Here is a 21,285-nt window from a genome sequence, read left to right on the forward strand (position 1 = left end):
GCCCCCCTATCCTTGACCATGCCAGGCCACATGCCCTCAACATGGGGGGCTCTGCCCCCCTGCCCCAAAGTACCTTGTCCCTGTGTTCATGGAGACTAGGGCCTTTTCCCGACAACCATGGGCTGTGGGATTCTGCATGCAGGGGCTTTTCCGAATCTAAGAAGGGCCCCCACTCTCCCATGTCAATGAGTATGGGGTACACTGTACCCCTAACCATTCACCAAAAAAAAGACATGTATCGGTGCAATAGCCAAGAGTCGGTTTTTGACAAGTCCTTTTTTTTAAAATGAAGAATGTCTCCCGTTCTAGCTTCAACGTGTCTTCTTTCTCCGGTTCCACCACTGATGCCGACTTCCTCCAGTCTTCTCCCACCACTGACCCACTAAAAATAAAAAAAAGTTCCTCCTCCAATGCTAGCTCCCACCGTTGTATCAGAGCCGTTGTCTGTCAGTTCTTATATAGCTATGAGGCGTGGCCATCCTGTGACATCACCCAGAGACCCCACCCCCTTGTGAAGTCATGGACATAAAATTAAAAAAAAAAACTGTAAAATCAGGGAAAAACAAAAGGCAAGATACAATCGGGAAAAAAATGGCATGGCCCCCCCCCCCCCACTTCCATACCAGACCCGTATCCGAGCATGCAGCCTGGCAGGTCAGGAAAGGGAGGGGGCGAGCGAGCGCCCCCCCAGAACCATACCAGGCTGTGTGCCCATAACATTGGGGGGTACTTTGGGGCAAGGTTGCTTTGAACCCCCCCTCCGCAAAGGGCCTCTTCCCCACGACCCTGGGTGGTGGTTGAGGGGGTCTGTGGGTGGGGGGGCTTATCAGAATCTGAAAGCCTCCTTTAACAAGGGAGCCCCCAGATCCCACCCCCTAATATAAATGAGTAGGGGTACATTCTACTCCTACTCATTCACCCCAAAAAAAGTGTCACAAATAAAAAATATAAAAAAGCAGAGTTTTGATAAATCCTTTATTTAAAAAAACAAAACAAAAAAAACAATCCCCACTGCACCACTGGACCCAAATAGGTAAGGGACGGGGCCACCTGGTGGCCCTGCCCCTTTGTGGTGTCACTGAGCCAGCATGCACCAGCCAATGGCGGAGAGCGCTGATCAGAATGTTCTGGTTGGGGTCTGTCCCCCCGTCAAAACACAACAGCTCAGTGGGGGGAGGTAGCTTTATTAATATTGGATCGTTAGTACAGCATCACCAACTGGAGCTGACAGGTTTCTTTTCGTTCAACCCGCTGGGTTGAATTGAAAAAAAAGTAGTAGTGTGTACCAGGCATTACTGTGCGGTAAGGATGTGGAACTCCCTTTCACTGTTGGCGGGGCTGGGAGTGTTTGTTAGCAAAAAAAATGTACAGGGATATGGAAAATAGTAGTGACATAAACACTCAGGTTGAACTGTATGGGCCAGCGGCTTTATAGAATCTTGCCAACTATGCATCAATGTATTGGAATGTACTTTTGTTCTCTTTTTTTCTTTTTTGTATATGTCTTGTCCGATATGTCATGTTTATTTTTATTTATTTTTTAAATCAGATTTTATTAAATAGTAAAAAGGACTGTCTAACCTCATTTTTACGAGCAGGGGTAATAAAGTCTGAAATAAAGGATTTGCCTATCTGTAATTATTTTTAGTAGCCTTGACATGGTGGTCACATCAGCAAGGTCTTAAATATTCAAGTATTTCCCAATTGCAGGCATTAGCAGAAAAGAAAAAATATTATTATTATGGAGTACTTTGTGGCCTGGCAATCTTCAATCAATGGGTCATGTATCTTCCGTTTCCACTTGCCTTGTTTAAGAAGCTTCTGGGCAAAAAAACTACTCTGGATGATTTAAAAGAATTGCAACGTACTTTGGCAAAGTAAGTCGGTTATCGAATAAGATTATGTAATCCCCCAATGATAAACTTCTCTTATTTGGTCCCTTTTTGGTCTGTTAAATATAACATTGAAAGTGTTCTTTTATATCTTTTGGTGTGTGCAAAATACCTGTTGATCCTGCCAGAAATCTTGTAATCTAAAATAACTTTCCGTGCTCACTACCTGTGCAACACTGTAATTAGTCATATTGTTCCCAGCTATCTCTGGGGAAAATTGAACACTCCTCCTGTAAAGGCCCGTACACATGGGCCGAATATTAACTGGTATCAGCTGGTTCAACAGAAACCCGTGTGTACAGCAGCCTGTCCAACCCAAGCTGGTGGAACGTCCAGCTTCTGTCGAAGGGACATGGCCGAAAAAGATCTGCCGATCAGCATCCAATCAGCTCTCTCAGACAATGACCAAAAGCACTCACTGGTGTATTCTTGAGCAGAGGCAGTCCCCTGTAAGGACGCAATAGCTCAGCGAAAGATTGCTGTACTAACATTGGATAGCTAGTACACTGTCGCTCCTCTTGAGGTGTACCTAGCTTTATGGAGATGGGGGGGAGGGTGAGGCATTTTGAAGTCCAAATCAAAAAAGCAGCCTAGGGTGACAACATTGCTTCCTTGTATTAAATAGAGGACTGGAGTTAGGGACTTTAGATGAAGGTATGGCCTGGTAAGGTCAATTCTTCCATCCCTTGGGACTTTAAATGAAATTGTGGCCTGGTAAGGTCACATATTTCCATCCCTATACAAATCAAGAGGGGAGAGCGAACAAGGATCCAAGAGGCCCGAGGCTTTGCAGGCATTACCCTTTATTATGGTTTTACCTTAAATGTGTTTTTGGTGTACTTCGGAACATGATTGTTTTGCCATTATGTGTATACACAAGCTTGTATTCAATATGTATTGTCTTACCCATGCATTATTTGAACGTATTTGTACATCTCATACTTTGTATACCCTGGCAACCAATAAATCCTTATTATGATCACCAAACTAATCTACCGCAACCTTGTGCTTCATTTAAAGTCCCACCCCATTGTTCGCTCTCCCCTCTTGATTGCTTCCTTGTAGATAGTATAGTAAGCAATGTGACTCTAGGACAGGAAGTGTGTTACTGGTGGGATCACCGGGAGGGGAAAAAAAAGTGGAAAAGCCTGAAAAAATAAAGCTAATGCAGCCACTACATTTAACTGCATCTGTATTGCATACTTACTTACATCAACACCAGATTGACACAAAGTAAGTTAGAATATGTCATACCTGATGGGTTGCTGGTGTTATGACTAATTTCTGATTGGGACTCTAAAACAAAGTTAATACTGCAGCTGCAGAAACAGATTCACAGGACTCAATCACTGTGTATTTTATACATAGATAAGAAAAAGGGGTGGTGTGAGATGTTGTTAAAAACTAACAAATAGAAATATGTTATTAAAAGCTAACAAATAGAAATATATTATTAAAAGCTAGCGAATAGAACAATTGCAAAAGTAAAACATTGAGAAGGGAGGGGGGAGTAGAGAGTGTTTAGTAGGAGATGTGTCTGTGTGTAAGAGCCGGTTCACACTGCGGGCGATGCGAGGCGACACGACTCGCCTCGCCGCAGTGTGACAAGTCGCCCCCGTTCTGTACAATGGAACCGTTCTGAGAGGAGTGACTTGAGTCGCTCCGACTCAGAAAAAAGGTTCCTGTACTACTTCTGGGCGACCTCGGGGCGACTTGCATTGACTTCTATACAGAAGTCATCTGCAAGTTGCCGCTGAGGTCGCGGCAGGTCGCGGCGAGGCAAGTCGGTGTCACCTCGCCCCGCCTGCAGTGTGAACCGGCCCTTAGGGTGAAGGTTACAGAAAACATTTCAACAGTGAGAACAAAATGGAGTCTCTTGTGCTTAAATGAACAGTACAGTGAATGTTCATGTCATTTCCCTCCTTTTGTTTATTTGACACCATTCTTCTCTGAGTTACATTCAGCCGATTGCTGGTAACTCCTGTTACATTGACGCAGAGAGACGGCGTCCTGTTCAGTTCAGTTCCTAGCTTTCTCACAATAATGGGTTCATCAGGGCTGGTGGACCATTTGTCGGTACAGCGGGTAGTCACACAGAGGCACAGCCTGGTGATGAAGTAAATAACAAATATGGGAAATAGGAACATCACAATGCAAGTGCCTAGATTCTGTAACCATGTTACTATGCCATATAAAAAGTCACCAAAACCTCCTAAACCCTTAAAAGGGTTCCATCCATCTTTAGCAATATCTCTGGCCTTATTCTGTAGTTCTCTTATCTTAGCAAGATGCCCTTTTAATAATTTCCTCATTATCAGAAATGTATATACAACAGTCGGTGCAAAATAACTTACACATCTCACCTTGAGCTGCAGTGAGAAAATTCAGGGTTAATCTGTGCTCTAATACTACTTCTTTTCTTTCTTCACTTAATAAACCTATATCAGTGGTAGTAAGGTTAATAATCTCATCTACAATTCTAGTGTAATTATTTATTCTTTTCATTGCTTCAATTCCCCATCCTGTCCAGGAAGGGAACCATGACCATGCCATGTCACCTTCAGTGAGCAGCTCTCTTCTGAACACTAAAGGATATTCCGGACTTTGATCTGGTCGCACTGTATCTTTGCAAACAGTGAAAGCAGGTGCTAACTTCCTAATATAAAATGTACCTGTAACATTAGTAGGAAGCCAGGCGTAAGCTTTATTTCCACATATATAATATAACCCTCTACGTATGGATGGTATACCTGCTCTTAAAAAACTGGAAGCAATAACATGGAATCTCAGGTAGCCGATATTTTCACATATTGGGAACTGTGAGCAATTTGTACTATAAAGGGTTCTATTTAGTTCTGGGTCTGGGATATAATAATATTGACCATGGTTTCCTCCATAAACTGTAATCTTTGCTCCAGTGCAATCTGAATTACCCAACCGTGTACATTTAGCTTTAAACGGGCATGTAATGTTTAAACAAATCTGTGGAGTGTCTATCTGTTTTGAAACCATCAAAGTTACTGATCTGTGCTCATTAGTTGTGGAGACGATGTATGAGCCATTTATTCTGGTCCTGTTTAGATCAGTGAATTTGAGAGGCATTGCTATCATGGGTATTGTTCCTGTTTGGGGATGTAAGAGAGAACACACCCAGCAATCACTAGCGTTGCTAAGGGTTGCATACAATTTTAACATTTGGATGAAAGGGTTATTTTTCCATGTCTCGGTTCTCACAAACAACAAAAAGAAAAGAAACATCATCATAATTTTTTCAAAAGCTTTCATCACTTCAGGATTTTCTTGCAGTGACTGGCGTGAATCCAGGTGGACTTTCCTTCCAACTTGACAGCGGAACCGGTTGTCAAAAGCACCAAATGTGGTCCGTCAAATTGTGGTTCTAGCGGCTTTCTGACGTGTCACTTGACCACCACCCAGTCATCTGGTTGGATTCTGTGAATACCTGAAACAGAATCTGGGTCGGGGATAGATTTATAAACACCCTCATGTATTTTATTCAATGTTATTTGCAAAATTTTAACATATTCTAACAGACTAGAGTGAGAAGCCTGCAACTGTTGGGGAAAATATAGCCCTGTTTTGGGTGGCCCTCCAAATAAAATCTCATAGGGGGACAGCCCATGTGGTTGTTTAGGGGTAGTTCGTACAGAATATAGGGCTAATGGCAAAGCTTCCACCCATCCTTTTCCTGTATCTGCTTTCATTTTTGCACGTCTGTTTTTCAAAATTCCATTAAGTCTTTCAACTTTACCACTACTTTGTGGATGATAAGGTGTATGGAAAGCTTGCTGTGTGTGAAGGGCTTCCACTACCTCTTTCATTACTTCCCCAGTAAAATGGGTTCCTGTCACTCTCAATAGGTTCAGGAACTCCATATCTACAGACTATTTCATTCAAAATTTTCTTTGCTGTTTTGCATTTGCTTTGGCTACCGGCCAGCACTCAGGCCAACGCACACTAAAGCGTACTAATAGGTGCCTATTCTGGGCATCTGAATGTAGTCTATTTGAATTCTTGGAAAGGGAAATCTGGCTTAGGAGAATGTTTTTGGGGAACATGGACAGGCCTCCCTGCATTGTACAGAGCACAAATGAGACACGAAGCACAATACCTGGCTGCAAATGCACTAAATCCAGGTGCTATCCAATTTCATACATGGATAAGAAAGGGGTGGTGTGAGATGTTATTAAAAGCTAACAAATAGAAATATGTTATTTAAAGCTAACAAATAGGAATATATTATTAAAAGCTAGCAAATAGAACAATTGCAAAAGTAAAACATTGAGAAGGGAGGGGGGAGTAGAGAGTGTTAAGAAAAAGTTAATACTGCAGCTGCAGAAACAGATTCACAGGACTCAATCACTGTGTATTTTATACATAGATAAGAAAGGGATGGTGTGAGATGTTATTAAAAACGAACAAACAGAAATATGTTATTAAAAGCTAACAAATAGAAATATATTATTAAAGAGGAAGTAAACCCATATTCGCCGTTGACGGTGCCGCGTTCAGTGTGCCTGCGTGCATGTGCACTATCTGTTTGCCTGTCTTTCGGCAAATATCTCCTAAACCATGTAGGTTTAGGAGATATTTCTTGGACTTACAGGTAAGCCTTAATCTAGGTCAAAGTGTGTTGTAAGGGTTTACAACCACTTTAAAAGCTAGCGAATAGAACAATTGCAAAAGTAAAACATTGAGAAGGGAGGGGGGAGTAGAGAGTGTTTAGTAGATGTGTCTGTGTGTTAGGTGAAGGTTACAGAACACATTTCAACAGTAAGAACAAAAGGGAGTCTCTTGTGTTTAAATGAACAATACAGTGAATGTCCATGTCATTGGGGAAGCTGGAAATCATTGCAGTAGTCAGGGCTATTACAGTGATAGCTGCAATCTTCTGGGTCCTGCTGGGGTCTCTTCTAATTCATGGAGTTCAGCGTTAATGCAGCATTTATGAACTCTAAATATTAAGTATTTTAGGAATTTTATAACACCAGCAGCTGTTTTTCAAATAGGGTCACTTATGGAATTGCAGGGAAACCGCCAATGTGGAAACTATACACAGCCATATTCAAGGATGGACAGAATCAGGTCAAAAATATGCAAAGGGGATGGGAACTAGCAAATCATGGAAAAAAACAGAGCTGGACAGTACTGGATACAAGCAGAACAAATACAGAATTGCGAGAATAGGCAACAAAACAGAGAGAAGGAAGTAGATGTAAGCTAAGGTGCCTGATTGCTGGTAAAGGGGGAATATAAAGCTTTCAACTATGCAGTATGATAAATACCATAAGCTGCATGGAGGCACATGCTGTTGGCAACTGAAACCACATGGGCAGAGTGCCACTAGCAGGTTCAGTAGGGAACTAGCAGGTTTGTGCAGTATATTACATGTTCTTATCTTCTAAATGTATGCACCAGCAAACTTTCCAATTTTAACAAAAATATACTACAAACATCAGAACCAATCGTTCCATGATATTATATGTCAAATTACCTGGATTTGTACATCTCATTTCACTATAATTATTGATGCCAGCAGGGGGAGGGGGCAGGCACAGACAGGAATTGACATTTCCAGGAAGTGGTCAGATTTCTACAAAAATGGCACAGATCACAAGATGAGAAAAAGTATTTTTAAATTGGGGAACCATGCATGTGCTTTGCTTATTCTATACTGTTGCAAGGTTTTTATTTAAATGAGGTCTGGTGACAGGGACTCTTTACATTTCTATAAAGAATATTCATTGTGAAATTGTTAGCCTCATCTTCAAGGCATTTGTAAAGTCAGGTTTGTAAGATCCCTGGTGGCTAGACATGATTAACCCTTTTATCGCTAGCAGATCCTTGCTTGGCTGGAAATTCATGGCAATTATGCTGATATCCTGCAGATAGAAAAGGGGGAACGGATTGGTGTCCCCAGTAACCCACTTCCATCCCTGTAACATATAATAAAAAAAAGGGATCTTATCTGCTTATCTGCAGGATATAATAAAACAAAGGGTTCGCCCCTGGACTTTAAATGAAGCGAGTACCGTTTCCATCAGTAAACAAAACAGTAGTAAATACAGGATATGGTTTATTCAAGTACCATTGTTTACACGCATAGATATCACCAACAATTGCCAATGTAAAAAAGATACATAAACAAGGAATATTGATACATTGATGTAATAGCAGTCATAGTACACGAGCATCATACTACCTGACACGTTTTGTGTGATCCAGCTCGCTCTTCAGGGATGGATGTGTGTAAAAATGTGCCTGGGATGAAAAAGTATATATTTGGCAATATGGCATAGTATTAATTATAAAGGCCCAGGGTAGGAGGGGGTTGTGGGTCACCATTCTCACCACTGAGCTTGGCCATGGCTACTGGTGTGCAGCTCCAAAACGCAGTATATATATATATATATATACCAAATATATACTTTTTCATCCTAGGCGCATTGTTATACACAGCCACACCTGAAGAGCAAGCTGGATCTCGCGAAAAGCATCTGGTAGTATGATGACCGTGTACTATGACTGCTATTACATCAATGTGTCAATATTCCTTGTATATGTATCTTTTTTTAAATTGGCAATTGTTAGTGATATCTATCCATGTAAACAAAGTTACTTGAATAAACCATATACTGTATTTACTACTGTTTTGTTTACTGACGTAAACAGTACTCGCTTCATTTAAAGTCCAGGGGCAAATCCTTTGTTTTATTATATCCTGCAGATAAGAGCTGCCAAACTGTTTAGCTCTCTCTGTAGCCTGCCTGAATCCCCATATCTGCCCAAGTGATCACTGCTGGGGGGGAGGTGGTAGGGTGAGAGATCTGTGCCCGGCATGGTCCTGTGTTGATGACCCTGCCCGGCAGCACTGCAGTGGGAGCATCTGAGCTTTGAATATCCTGTCCATGACAAACCTTGATTTTCAAGAGGGAGCCTGGGACAAGGTTGGGCCGGGACAGGTTTTCAAAATCCGTGAGTGTCCCAGACAGATCAGGACAGTTGGCAACTATGTATGCGTTTATGATGGACCTCTTGTTGCATTTTATACCTACAGTATCATGATTTTATGCAGGCAGATCTGAAATGATGTTTCCTTATTTTGTAGAAGTCTACAGATCATACTGGATGCTAAAGACGATGCAGTGGAAGCCCTTGAACTGTATTTTACTGTAAGAAACTGGTCTTGATTTATTATTCTAATGAGTGATATTTTCATAGATGTTACGATTTATGGATATATATGTAAAGGCCAATAATGAGGACTGAACCACTTTGATAGATTTTAAGGTGTATCCTATGATAGCTGTAGTCCAAAATTATCTACCATGCATTCCAGGTAGCCGTTGGAACTCTCCTCTAGCTTTCTTTTAAGATATGCATAGCATAATATTAATATATTTAAATGTAGTATGTACTCTGAGCTAGGGGGTAGGCAGTGAAGGCATCCTTTTTGAGAATAAATTACCTGTGAATGAAATAAGGTGTCTAAAAAAAAAAAAAAAAGTCTAACATAGCACACCCCCTTTAGACTGGCCTTAAGACGCCTGATGCAGTTCTATCAATTGCAGGCAATATTCGCCAAGTTCTAATTTCCTATGGGACAATATTATCAGAGGTGCTCAATGTACGAAAAATCTTCCATCCCTGGGCATTAAGGCCCTTTCACCATGCTATGTAGAAATGTTGAAGAGGAATGTACTGCGCCTTTGATACTGGCAATCTACAACAAGATTCACAGCTGTTCCCAACTAACACAACATTTTAGGGAATTTTTAGTAGCTATACAAAGAATTCAGATGTAGAAATATAATGCATAAGACCTATAGTAATGTGTTCATATTAATAGCTGCAGAAAGAATAAGTGCAGTAATGCAAAGAATCAAGTCAATAATATATGTTTAATGTACCATTTTTTGTAAAAGTGAGAATCTTATCTGTTACTGTGAGCTACTGCAAATTTCTCCTATCTTTGTTAAAAAAAAATCCAATCCACTTGATTTTTTTTATAGTAGAATATTACTTACCATCAGCAAAATCCTACATTTAAAGTTGACAGTTAGATCCTAAGATACAGGTAACGAATAATGTCTTTATTTAAAAAGTTGATCCTGGCCCCCTAAGCTGCTCTTGATGTCATCTAATCTAATGAACGCTCCTATTGTGTATTGACACAGCCCTTCACAATAAAGAATCCGCATCTTAAGTTGCCTCTGTTTTTGGATCTGATGCTCATTTTGCCATGCTGTTCACATACATAATCTCTGTTTTTCATTATATTATTTAGGTTGAATTTTTAAGTTTTCAACTATTGCTCTACAGAAATGTCTATATGAACATTTTTCAGTGGCAGATTGTAAATATAGTAGATAATACACTGCCAAATCCCTTTATCAAACTGTTGTTATATGTTACCTGTTTTATACAAATGCTGTATTGGAGTATTTTCTATGACGCTGCACCATAATATCATCTGCTTCGAAGTAAGCATAATTTATTTTTAGTGGTAACAGATACCGACATCTAACCTTTTGGCCTGCTCAGCTAACTCAGTCTTCCATGACATCATTGATGTAATCTTATTAAGAGATTCTTCTCTACACTGCGTACTCTAATTTCACAACCGCATTCTAGGCGAAGAACAGAATAAATGTATAATATATTGCATAAACGTCAAATATAAAAGGAAGTCTGCTCAAAAACTGTATAAGGTGACCTATTGTTGTTGCTCCAACAATAAAGTGAATTAAAAAGTGAAGAATCAAATATATTGCATTAAAAAGGGGTTTCCATTTGAAAAAAAAAATTAAGTCAGCAGCTACAAATACTGCAGCTGCTGACTTTTAATAATCGGACACTTACCTGTTCCATGGTCCAGCGATGCGGGATTCCCCCACCTCCCAACTGTGGGCACCCGGCTGTGGCTTCACAGCTGTGCACCCACTGCGCATGTGCGAGCGGTGTCGTCACGCGTCCCAGACAACTGCGCCGAGGGGAAGTGATGTCACCAGCCCAGGCACTGAAGGAGGCAGACTACGAGGGACCCCCTAGCAACAGGCATTTAGAGGTAAGTTTTTGTTTTTTTTAGGAATTTTAATCCTTTTTTTTTATTGTGTGCAACACCACTTTAAGTAAAAGTCCATTTTTGACATATCCCAACACCAATCTTGTGCTTTTATTTAGTCATGTCTTCCAAATCCGCTAAAAAATCGCTATTGGAAGCCCCATTTGTTCCTCAGTAGCACCTTGCCATTCCAAAGATCCCTCAGGTCAGATTATGTTGTACATGTAAACTCCACAGGAGACCTAAAGAAGTAGCTCATAGTGTAGTAGATTTATTAATCGTGTAAAATAATGAAAACAAGTTTGCACTCACATGTAACAGTGCCTGTTTCCCGGCACTGGAGAAATACAGCATGTGCAGATGGGCCGGTCAGGCCTCGCTCTCAACAATGCCCTGCTTGTGACGAAATGCACAGGGAGGAGGAGAGACGCACTGACATCACTGATATACGCTGTAGTCCCGGACGTATCAGGCTTTTTCGAGGCCGGCCAGCTCGATTTCTTTTATGCTGAATTGTATTCATTTAAATGTAAGTGCACATTTGTCTTTTGCTCTAATTTAATAAATGCTAAGGGTTTTTACGCTATTGTGAGCCTTTATCATTTTATGTGGATGCTGTTGCTGTGCTTGATTCAATTTGCGTGGGGACCATCACCGCTGAGTTTGAGGAGTTAATTGCACTACAGTGCATTCCATAAAGATCCTGGGCTGGGGTGATAGCCATCTGCATATTGTGGTCCCCTTTAATAAGGGACCACTACCATCTGGTAAGCTGCAGTGTTTGCTGTGGTGGAGGCACTTATATTTTTGTCACATTTCTTTGGGATGTTTTCAATTTCCTCACTCTTGAAGAAACCACTATTCACTATCAACCTATATGGACTTTTCTGTTTAATTTCATTTTAATTAAAACATTAATGTAATCATTTATTAATCCCGCTTTGGGTTATTATCACTAATATTGGACTCAAACCACTTACATGTTTACGTATGTTTATATTTGCACTTTGATTATGTAGATACTAATATATTTGTGAACTATTTTTGTGATTTTTATTTATCACCTCATTTAGTTATTTCATTATTTGAATACCTGATATTGTTTCATAGGTATCCATTTTTTGCACATATTGTTGCACATATCATTCGTGATTTTGAACTACTTCTTTATATCCCCCGTGGAGTTTACTTGTACACCATGATCTGACCTGAGGGATCTTGGGAATGGCAAGGTGCTACTGAGGAACAAATGGGGTTTCCAATAGCGATTTTTGACCTCCTGTAATTAAGGGGTCAAACGCCTCTGGTGAGTTACCATCCATTTACTGAGCACCTGTGGTGAAGAATTTGGAAGACATGACTAAATAGAAACACAAGATTGGTGATGGGATATGTCACAAATGGACTTAACCACTAGCTGACCAGCTGCCTGCTTCTTGGCGGTGGACCCGATGCTCTTGGTCGGCGGGCGTGATGTCTGCAGGTCACGCACGATCGCAGGCACAAGAGCCAGAATATGGATGTGTGTGTGTGTAAACACACACACATCCCTGTTCTGACAGGGAACAGTGATAGGAATAGCGATATATCTCCTCCTCTAGTCAGTCACATCCCCATACAGTTAGAAACACACAGGAGGGAACACATTTAACCCCTTGATTGCCCCCTAGTGTTAAGCCCTTCCCTATCAGTGACATTTACACCGTAATCAGTATATTTTTATAGCACTGCTCACTGTATAAGTGTCAGTGGTCCCAAAAATGAGTCAAAAGTGTCGTTTCTGACCGCCGCAATGTCACAGTCCCATTAAAAATCTTAGATCGCCATCATTACTAGTAAAAAATAATAATAAAAATGCCATAAACCTATTCCTATGTTTTGTAGACACTATAACTATTGTGCAAACCAATCAATATGCTTATTGCGATTTTTTTGGGGGGGGATATTTATTATAGCAAAAAGTATAAAATATTGTTTGCATTTTTTTTCAAAATGGTTGCTCTTTTTTGTTTATAGGGCAAAAATTTAAAACCGCAGAGGTGATCAAATACCACAAAAAGAAAGCTCTGTGTGGAAAAAAAGGATTTCAATTTTGTTTGAGTACAGTGTCGCACGACCACGCAATTGTCAGTTAAATCGACGCAGTGCCATCGCAGTTGTCAGTTAAAGCGATGCAGTACGTATCATAAAAAATGGCATGGTTAATAAGGGGGCAAATCCTTCTGGGGCAGAAGTGGTTAATGCAATATATCTGATTGTTCACTTTTTAATGCACTGTATTCACTTTATTGTTGGAGCAATACGTAATGTACAGGTCACCTTATACAGTTTGTGAGCGCCGACTTCCTTTTTATATTTGATGTTTATGCACTAAAGATGGATCATTCAGCTTTTTAAAGGGGAAGCTACACAATTTTCACTACACATTAGAGCTGCACAATTAATCGTTAAGAAAATCGTGATCTCGATTCAACCCCTCTGACCATCTCCTATTGCAGAGTTTGCTGATTCTTTCATATAACAAGTGGAGAGACTTATCTGCTCACTCAGCTGTCAAAAGAAAACATCTGGGCAGTCTGCCATGTTTTTAAAATGAAACATTGTAACTAACTTCCTTCTTAGATAAAAGGGAAACTTCTGTGTGTAAAGAAAAGAATCCAGGCATTCTGCCAAGTTTTTAAACAACTAAATGCAGGAAGTTTAACCACTTAAAGTCTAAATCTTTTTCTGACACTTGCTTCTTAAAGCGGAGTTCCACCCTAAATTGGAACTTCCGCTCATCGGAACCCTCCCCCCCCTCCGGTGCCACAATTGGCACCTTTCAGGGGGGAGGAGGGTACAGATACCTGTATACTACAGGTATCTGCACCCACTTCCGAGCATAGATATACGTAAAATTTGCGGGTATTGACGCCACTTCCTGCGGGGCTCCCACTGTCTGCTGGGAAACATATGGATCCCAGAGACAGCAGGGACTGTCCTTATTGCGCAGCTCGACTTGTGCATGCGCAGTAGGGAACCAGGAAGTGAAGCCGCAAGGCTTCACTTCCTGATTCCCATACCCAAGACTACAACTACATACCCAAGACTACAATTACAACTACAGGGTGGTTGTTTAACTCTGAGAGGCCGTCATATGACTTCCTCCCAAAATTCCGCTCTCGCGCGCCCCCTTGGGCACGCACTCGAGAGCGTCCGTGACCGTCGGGTCCACAGAACCTGGCGCATCACAGATCACGGTAAACGGCTGCTCATCGCAGCCGTTTACCACGTGATCGCTCCATCAAATGACGGAGCGATCACTTGTAAACAAACCGGCGTCCTGTTAAGACGCCGGTTCCTCCCTCCCCTCTGTGTACCGATCGGTACAGCGGAGGGGGAAGAGATCGGTGTCAGCAGCGCTGTGGGCTGCATCTGCAGTGCCCACAGTGCTGCTCACCGAAAATTAACCCCTCAATTCCCTGCCAATACTCTGCAATACCCTGCAATACTCTGCAATACACAATACCCTGCCAAAACTCTGCAATACCCAATACCCTGCAATACTCTGGAATACCCAATACACTCTGCAATACCCTGCAATACTCTGCAATACCCAATACCCTGCCAATACTCTGCAATACCCAAAACCCTGCCAATACTCTGCAATACTCTGAAATACCCTGCCAATACTCTGCAATACCCAAATACCCTGCAATACTCTGCAATACCCTGCCAATACTCTGCAATACCCTGCAAGACTCTGCAATAGCCTGCAATACCCTGTCAATACTCTGCAATAGCCTGCAATACCCTGCCAATACTCTGCAATACCCTGCTATTTTTTTATTTTTATTTCAGGCTTCCCAGCTTAGAGGTGAGATGCGGGGTCTTATTGACCCCATATCTCACTGTAAAGAGGACCTTTCATGCCATATTCCTATTACAAGGGATGTTTACATTCCTTGTAATAGGAATAAAAGTGATCAAAAAAATTATTTTTGGGGAAAAAAATGTCAAACTAAAATAAATAAAGTAAAATGAATAAAAAAAAAAAAAAATGTAAAGCACCCCTGTCCCCATGTGCTCGCATGCAGAAGTGAACACATACGTAAGTCCCGCCCACATATGAAAATGGTGTTCAAACCACACATGTGAGGTATCGCTGCAAACGTTAGAGCGAGAGCAATAATTTTGGCCCTAGACCTCCTCTGTAACTCAAAACATGTAACCAGTAAAAAAAATGTAAACCGTCGCCTATGGGGATTTTTAAGTAGCGACGTTTGGCGCCATTCCATGAGCGTGTGCAATTTTGAAGAGGGACATGTTAGGTATCTATTTACTCGCCGTAACTTCATCTTTCACATTATGAAAAAACATTGGGCTAACTTTACTGTTTTTTTTTTTTTTTTTGTTCTTTTTTTAAGCACAAAACTGCTTTTTTCCCAAAAAAAAACGTTCGAAAAATTGCTGCGCAAATACCGTGCGAGATAAAAACTTGCAACGACCACCATTGTATTCTCTAGGGTCTTTGCTAAAAAAACATATATAATGTTTTGGGGTTCTATGTAATTTTCTAGCAAATAAATGATGATTTTTACATGTAGGAGAGAAATGTCAGAATTGGCCTGGGTACTCCAGAACGCCTGATGGTGCTCCCTGCATGTTGGGCCTCTGTATGTGGCCATGCTGTGTAAAAGTCTCACACATGTGGTATCAGAATGTGTTTTGGGGTGTAATTTGTGGTATGCATATGCTGTGTGTGAGAAATAACCTGATAATATGCCAATTTTGTGAGAAAAAAAAATGGAAAAAAAATGAGATTGCAAAGAATTGTAGGAAAAAATGACAACTTCAAAAAACTTATCTTGCCTCTTACTAAATACCTTGGAATGTCTTCTTTTCAAAAAGGGGTCATTTGGGGGTATTTGTACTTTTATGGCATGTTAGGGTCTCAAGAAATGAGATTGGCAGTCAGTACTTCAGGTGTGATACATTTTCAGATATTGGCACCACAGCTTGTAGACTCTATAACTTTCACAAAGACCAAATAATATCCACCAATTTGTACTTATTTTTACCAAAGATATGTAGTAATATAAATTTTGGCCAAAATTTATAAAGAAAAATTACTGATCTGCTAAATTTTATAACAGAAATGAAGAAAAATTATTTTTTTAACAGAATTTTCGTTTTTTTTTTTTTTTTTTTTATAGCACAAAAAAATAACAAAAACCCAGCGGTGACTAAATCCCACCAAAAGAAAGCTCTATTTGTGTGAAAAAAAGGACAAAAATGTCATATGGGTACAGTGTTGCATGAGTAATTGTCATTCAAAATGTGAGGGCACCGAAAGCTGAAAATTGGTCTGGTTATTAAGGGTGTTTAAGTGTCAAGTGGTTAAAATCAATATTTTTTTCTAGAAAATTATTTGGAACCCCCAAACATTACATATATATATTAGCAGAGACCCTAGGGAATAAAATTATGTTATGCAGTGAGAATCGTGAGAGAATCGTGATCTTTCTTCTAAGCAAAGAAATTGTGACTCCCATTTTAGCCAGAATCGTGGAACTCTACTACATATATAATGATTGAAATTTGTTAGCGGGCGCCATCATTTGTTTTAAAATCAATATAAATATATTGCCCACCAATCCATGAGAAAGCTGATTGATAGACATAATTAAATATGTTTTCTTCACTCTGAACAACCAGAAATATTTAAATGTACTTTTAGATCACCTGGGAAAACCAAACAGTGGAACTCATTCCAAATGGAAGATCAGAGCGTGTGACCGGTGTAAACAAGTATGTATGCTTGTTCTTGAAATTTTAAAGAGTTCTTAGTTTCAACCGATCATTACATTTACATGGGATTATAATTTGCATTGTGGGATTTGGGAGCTGCATGTGCTCTTGTGCTTCCCCGGTAGTGGGCCAAAAAACAAGAATTTATTTTCATTATCCATTGACTTGTGATCACGCAGGGGCTTAAAGTTAAAATCCAGAGTCGATTAATATTGTCTAACTACAAGAGCCGCATGCATTCCCCAGGTCACTGCTGGTTTCTCTTCTTGTGTAGGATGACTTGAATCCATTACCTGTAGCTTTTTGCAGGCAGTCTGTAGTAAGAAGACATGCTGGGTCACAGCTCTGCTCTCTATGCAGGATTTGTGAAGCACAGTGATGATTTACAAATTTACTTTTTCAAAGTAATATCTGGGTTGGTCAAGACATTTGCCTGTGGGATCTTCACTCAAGAAGAATCTTCAGATTTCACATGCTTCTGGGTGTGTCACATGCCTTCTGCCATGCTGTGTGGTACCTCTTGCTTGTCCCCACATTAATTCTGTGTCCTTTAGTGACATAGGGGTCAGGCGGAGGAATCACAGAATATAATGGGGAATGTTGGCATCTTATACACTTGGAAGTGTGTCGGATATGAAGATTCTGCAAGCTGTTGCCCAATGACAAAAGTATGAAATGTCTTCTTTTACAAGTGCTTTTTGTTTGCATATGTGTGTGTGCATGGAGAGACAGGGTTGCTTTTCCTTTTCCTTTTTATTTTTTTATGATAATTCCATTTTTTAACACTTTTTTTTGTTTAACTTGTCACAAGGTAGCTAACAAATCTCCTATATGATAGCATAGACAGGTGACAAGCCCTCTTTTTGGAGACCTCAGGGGTCTTTTAGACTCCCCTGCTCTCTACCTCAGATAATCAAGCACAGTTCTTGCTTATTTAGCTGATTCCCTAGCCACAGAAGCCAGGGAATGACCGCTCTGAACCCAGAAGTGACGAAATGCAGATGATCCTTTCATGGTCAGCAGCCTGACAGTTTACGGTCCCCTCTAAAGGAACAGGATGGTCCAGAAACTATGGTGGGCAGTGGCAGGTTGTGGCCCTTTTACAGTCCAGTCCAAGTAATCGGGTGCTCTACAGCCAGCTGGATCACTTTTACTGAAAAGCTGGCCACCAGGTGAAATAAACAGACTTCAGTTCATGGCTTCTGCCTTGAGCCTATTTTAACCACTTAAATTCCAGACTATTTGTAGCCTATGGACAGCAAGTGGTTAATAAGCTTTTGCATTGACCTACAAAACAAGGGTCGACAGCGGGGTCATTTTTGACCATAGAGGTGCTTGGGTCAGACCCTTGTGTCAAAGTATCATAAAGCTATTTAAAGAAAACGGTTACAGTCCCAGAACGTGGTTGCGCTCTTAACCAAACTGTCAAACCATCAAATGGCTGGTGTCATAACTTATCACATTAAGACCCCTTTCACTCTGGGGAGTTTTTCAGGCGCTAAAGGGCTAAAAATAGCGCCGGTAAAGCGCCCGAAAAATGCCACCCCTACAGCCACAGTGTGAAAGTCCAAAAAAATCCTGCAAGCAGTATCTTTGAGGCGGTAGAGGAGCCACCGCTTCTGCCCATTGAAATGAATGGGCACCACTGTCGAAGAGCCTGCAAAGCGATTCGGCAGCGGCGCTTTTCGGGTGCATTTAACCCTTCGGCCGCTAGCAGGAGTTAAAAGCGCCCGGCTAGCAGGCAAGTTGGCTAAACTGCTAACTCTGCCCGCAGCTCAGTGTGAAAGGGCTCTTACAGCATCATGGCAGTTGAAAATCAGACAGGCTTCCTTGGCTAAAAATGATAGGGGGGGTTTAGTTAAACCATGAAGGCCATTAATCATTTTTGATGCAGTAATACTCCTAAGTATTCACTCCCTTAGGCATAGATCCTCTATGAACATATGCTGCCTTAATTAAGAATAGAAAAATAAGAAAAAAATGATAGTTTGTAAATCTTGAGGTTTAGGAGTACCCCTTCGGACCCTGTCACCCGAAGCCTTGGCCCATTCATTTCATTATGGTAAATGCAGGACTGCCTTCTGGATATATGCCTATGAGTGTAGAGTAGGGATGGCAACAAAAAAGTGATAGCAAGCAGACACTGAAGCCTCAATATACAACAGGATATAACACATTTAGAGGAAAGGCAAATAACTAAAGTTAGCCATAGACAGATCGAAATTTGTCAAGAATTTTGATCCATCTATGGGCAGGCTAACTTATGTTTGCTGTCAAAGGCATAACATCCAAGGAAGTGAGATGAAAGGTAAAGAGGGAAATAGGGGACAGACTGAGGTAAAATTAGCTAATATACAATGTAAGACCCTAGCCTTAAGGCTGTTACCCCTTTGTTAGGCTGGGTATAGACTAAAGGTTTTTTTTTTCTTTCAATCCAGCGGGTTGAACGAAACAAACTCACAGATTGCCATACTAACACAAGTGATGTTAGTGCAGCGATCTCCGCCCCGCCAGAACACATGGTTTACTAATATAGCTATCCCACCATCAGTAAATCACTCCCCCCTGTGTGAGCTCGAAGCAAAGATATATTTGTGATACATAATCAATAAAAGTGGGATGAACTTAAAAAATTTAACCATTTTTATTTTTTATTTTTTGCTATCTTAAAGGCACAACTATGTGAACAAGTACGTCGACTACATTTTCAACACCTCTGTGGCCGAGACTTTTGAGGAGTTCAAGTCAGGACTGCACAAAGTTTGTGACAAAGACATTCTGTCATTTTTCCAACCAGATGAACTGATGGATCTTGTTGCTGGTCATGCAAATTATGACTGGAATGTATTTGAGCAGGTGAATTCTGACCTATTTTGGTATTTGACCCCTGTAGTAACAATGATAGAAATAATACTTGTGCTTACTCCCCCTAACTTAAGAACTTGACAATGAGGGACACTATGGAGATGATGACCTGCAAAAAGCGAGCATGAATAAATTTACTGAATACTGGGTGTGCCATAATAGTCTGATTAGAAACGCAAAATAAATACCACCTGGGAATTATTTCAAATTAAATTCACATACTGCACATACTGCACCACTTCCTGCACACAGTGCCCTACTCCCTGTATAAACTGCCCCTTGTACAGACTGACCCCCCTCCCTGTACACTTTGCCCCACTTCCTGTACACACTGCCTTTCTTCCACACATTGCCCCCCTCCCTGTGCACATTGCCCTACTCCCTGTATACACTGCCCCCGCCTGGACACTTTGACCCCCTCCTACACACCGCCCCCCTCCCAGTACAAATTGCCCTACTTAATGTATACACTGTCACCTGCCTGCACACTTTGTCCCCTGTACACAATCCTCCCCCTGCCCTGGTACAAATTGTCCTACTTCCTGTATACACTACTCCCTGCCTGCACACTTTGTCCCCCGTACACACCCCCCCCCCCCCCCGTACAAATTGCCCTACTTCCTGTATGCACTGCTCTCTGCCTGCACACTTTGCCCCCATTCTCTGCGCACACTGCCTCCCCATACACATTGCCACCATTTCCCTCTGCACAACCCATCCCCTACCTGTACACATTGCTCACCTCCCTGCATATTCTGCCCCCTCCCTAACGCACTACCCCTGCACACAGTGTCCTGCCTGGACACTTCTTTCTCCTCCATGCACATTGCACTCCTCCTTGTACACACTGCTCCTACCCCTACTCATTATTTTGTCTGAGATACCAGATAGTTGGGACATTGAATTAAATATTGTTCAGCCTGGCAAAGGTTAAAGCAAACACACATTAACCAGTTGCAGACTGGAGCCTCTGCTTGGCTTTTTCCCCTAGGGTTCTTGCGTTCCTGCAAAACTCTGATAGCGATCAGACTGCTGCTTGCTTGCAATCACTCTCAGCCACACCTCCCAACTTTCTGAGATGGTGAAGGACACCTATTAGCAAACGTATATAGGCATAGGACATGCTCCCTGCCATGCCCCCATTAAAGTACAATTGTGGCTTTTGGAATTTACAAATGGAGAAATTTAGAAATGGGATAAAAGGTTTAGCACTGCAAAACACTTTTTGATAGCGAAGTAGTGCATTTTATGTACAATTATATAGATCAGACCAAAATGAGGAGCAAATGAGGAAGAAAGGGGGTCAGAGTGACTTTGTTCCAAATCAGGGACAGTTGGGAGCTATGCTCTCAGCCAGTGGTGCTCAGGTGACTGGGGCATGCCGACTGTTAACATGTAAGCATTGTGGCGGCAAGGGCAGGCAAGCAGCAGTGCGATCCACATCCACACCAGATTAACAGGATGCCAGAATTGTGTTGAAATGCAGCGACAGTTGGGAGGTATGCCTGTGTCAAGCCACCTAAATAAAAGATGTACCTTTTTAACTATAAAATATTTTAAAATATTTGGTCTCTACTTCTCCATTTCTATGTTTTTTTTTTTCCGGGACCACAAAGCTTTATTCTGATCTAGCTGGTACATGTATAAAATCTCTCA

At 41.2% G+C, this 21,285-nt stretch overlaps 1 protein-coding gene across 2 annotated transcripts in view; it reads left to right on the forward strand.

The window, feature by feature from the left end:
* LOC143974771 (putative E3 ubiquitin-protein ligase HERC6) overlaps window positions 1-21,285 on the forward strand; it is an 82,830-nt gene that overhangs the window by 55,511 nt on the left and 6,034 nt on the right. Inside the window, exons 18-22 of one of the 2 annotated variants that reach the window (XR_013272279.1) lie at window positions 1,711-1,877; window positions 9,019-9,082; window positions 12,991-13,150; window positions 16,694-16,764; window positions 19,437-19,495. Coding sequence is in view for 1 of the 2 variants with exons in the window: in XM_077476490.1 (XP_077332616.1) it covers window positions 1,711-1,877; window positions 9,019-9,082; window positions 16,694-16,764; window positions 19,437-19,620 (486 nt within the window). In the remaining variant the exon portion in view is untranslated. Of the gene's footprint in view, window positions 1-1,710; window positions 1,878-9,018; window positions 9,083-12,990; window positions 13,151-16,693; window positions 16,765-19,436; window positions 19,621-21,285 lie in introns of those variants that run through there. The other variant, XM_077476490.1, reaches the window with a different exon arrangement.

The sequence above is a fragment of the Lithobates pipiens genome, unplaced genomic scaffold, assembly GCF_037356315.1.
Source record: "Lithobates pipiens isolate NorthernLeopardFrog02 unplaced genomic scaffold, aLitPip1_a1.2 Scaffold_13, whole genome shotgun sequence".
Classification (NCBI taxonomy): domain Eukaryota; kingdom Metazoa; phylum Chordata; class Amphibia; order Anura; family Ranidae; genus Lithobates; species Lithobates pipiens.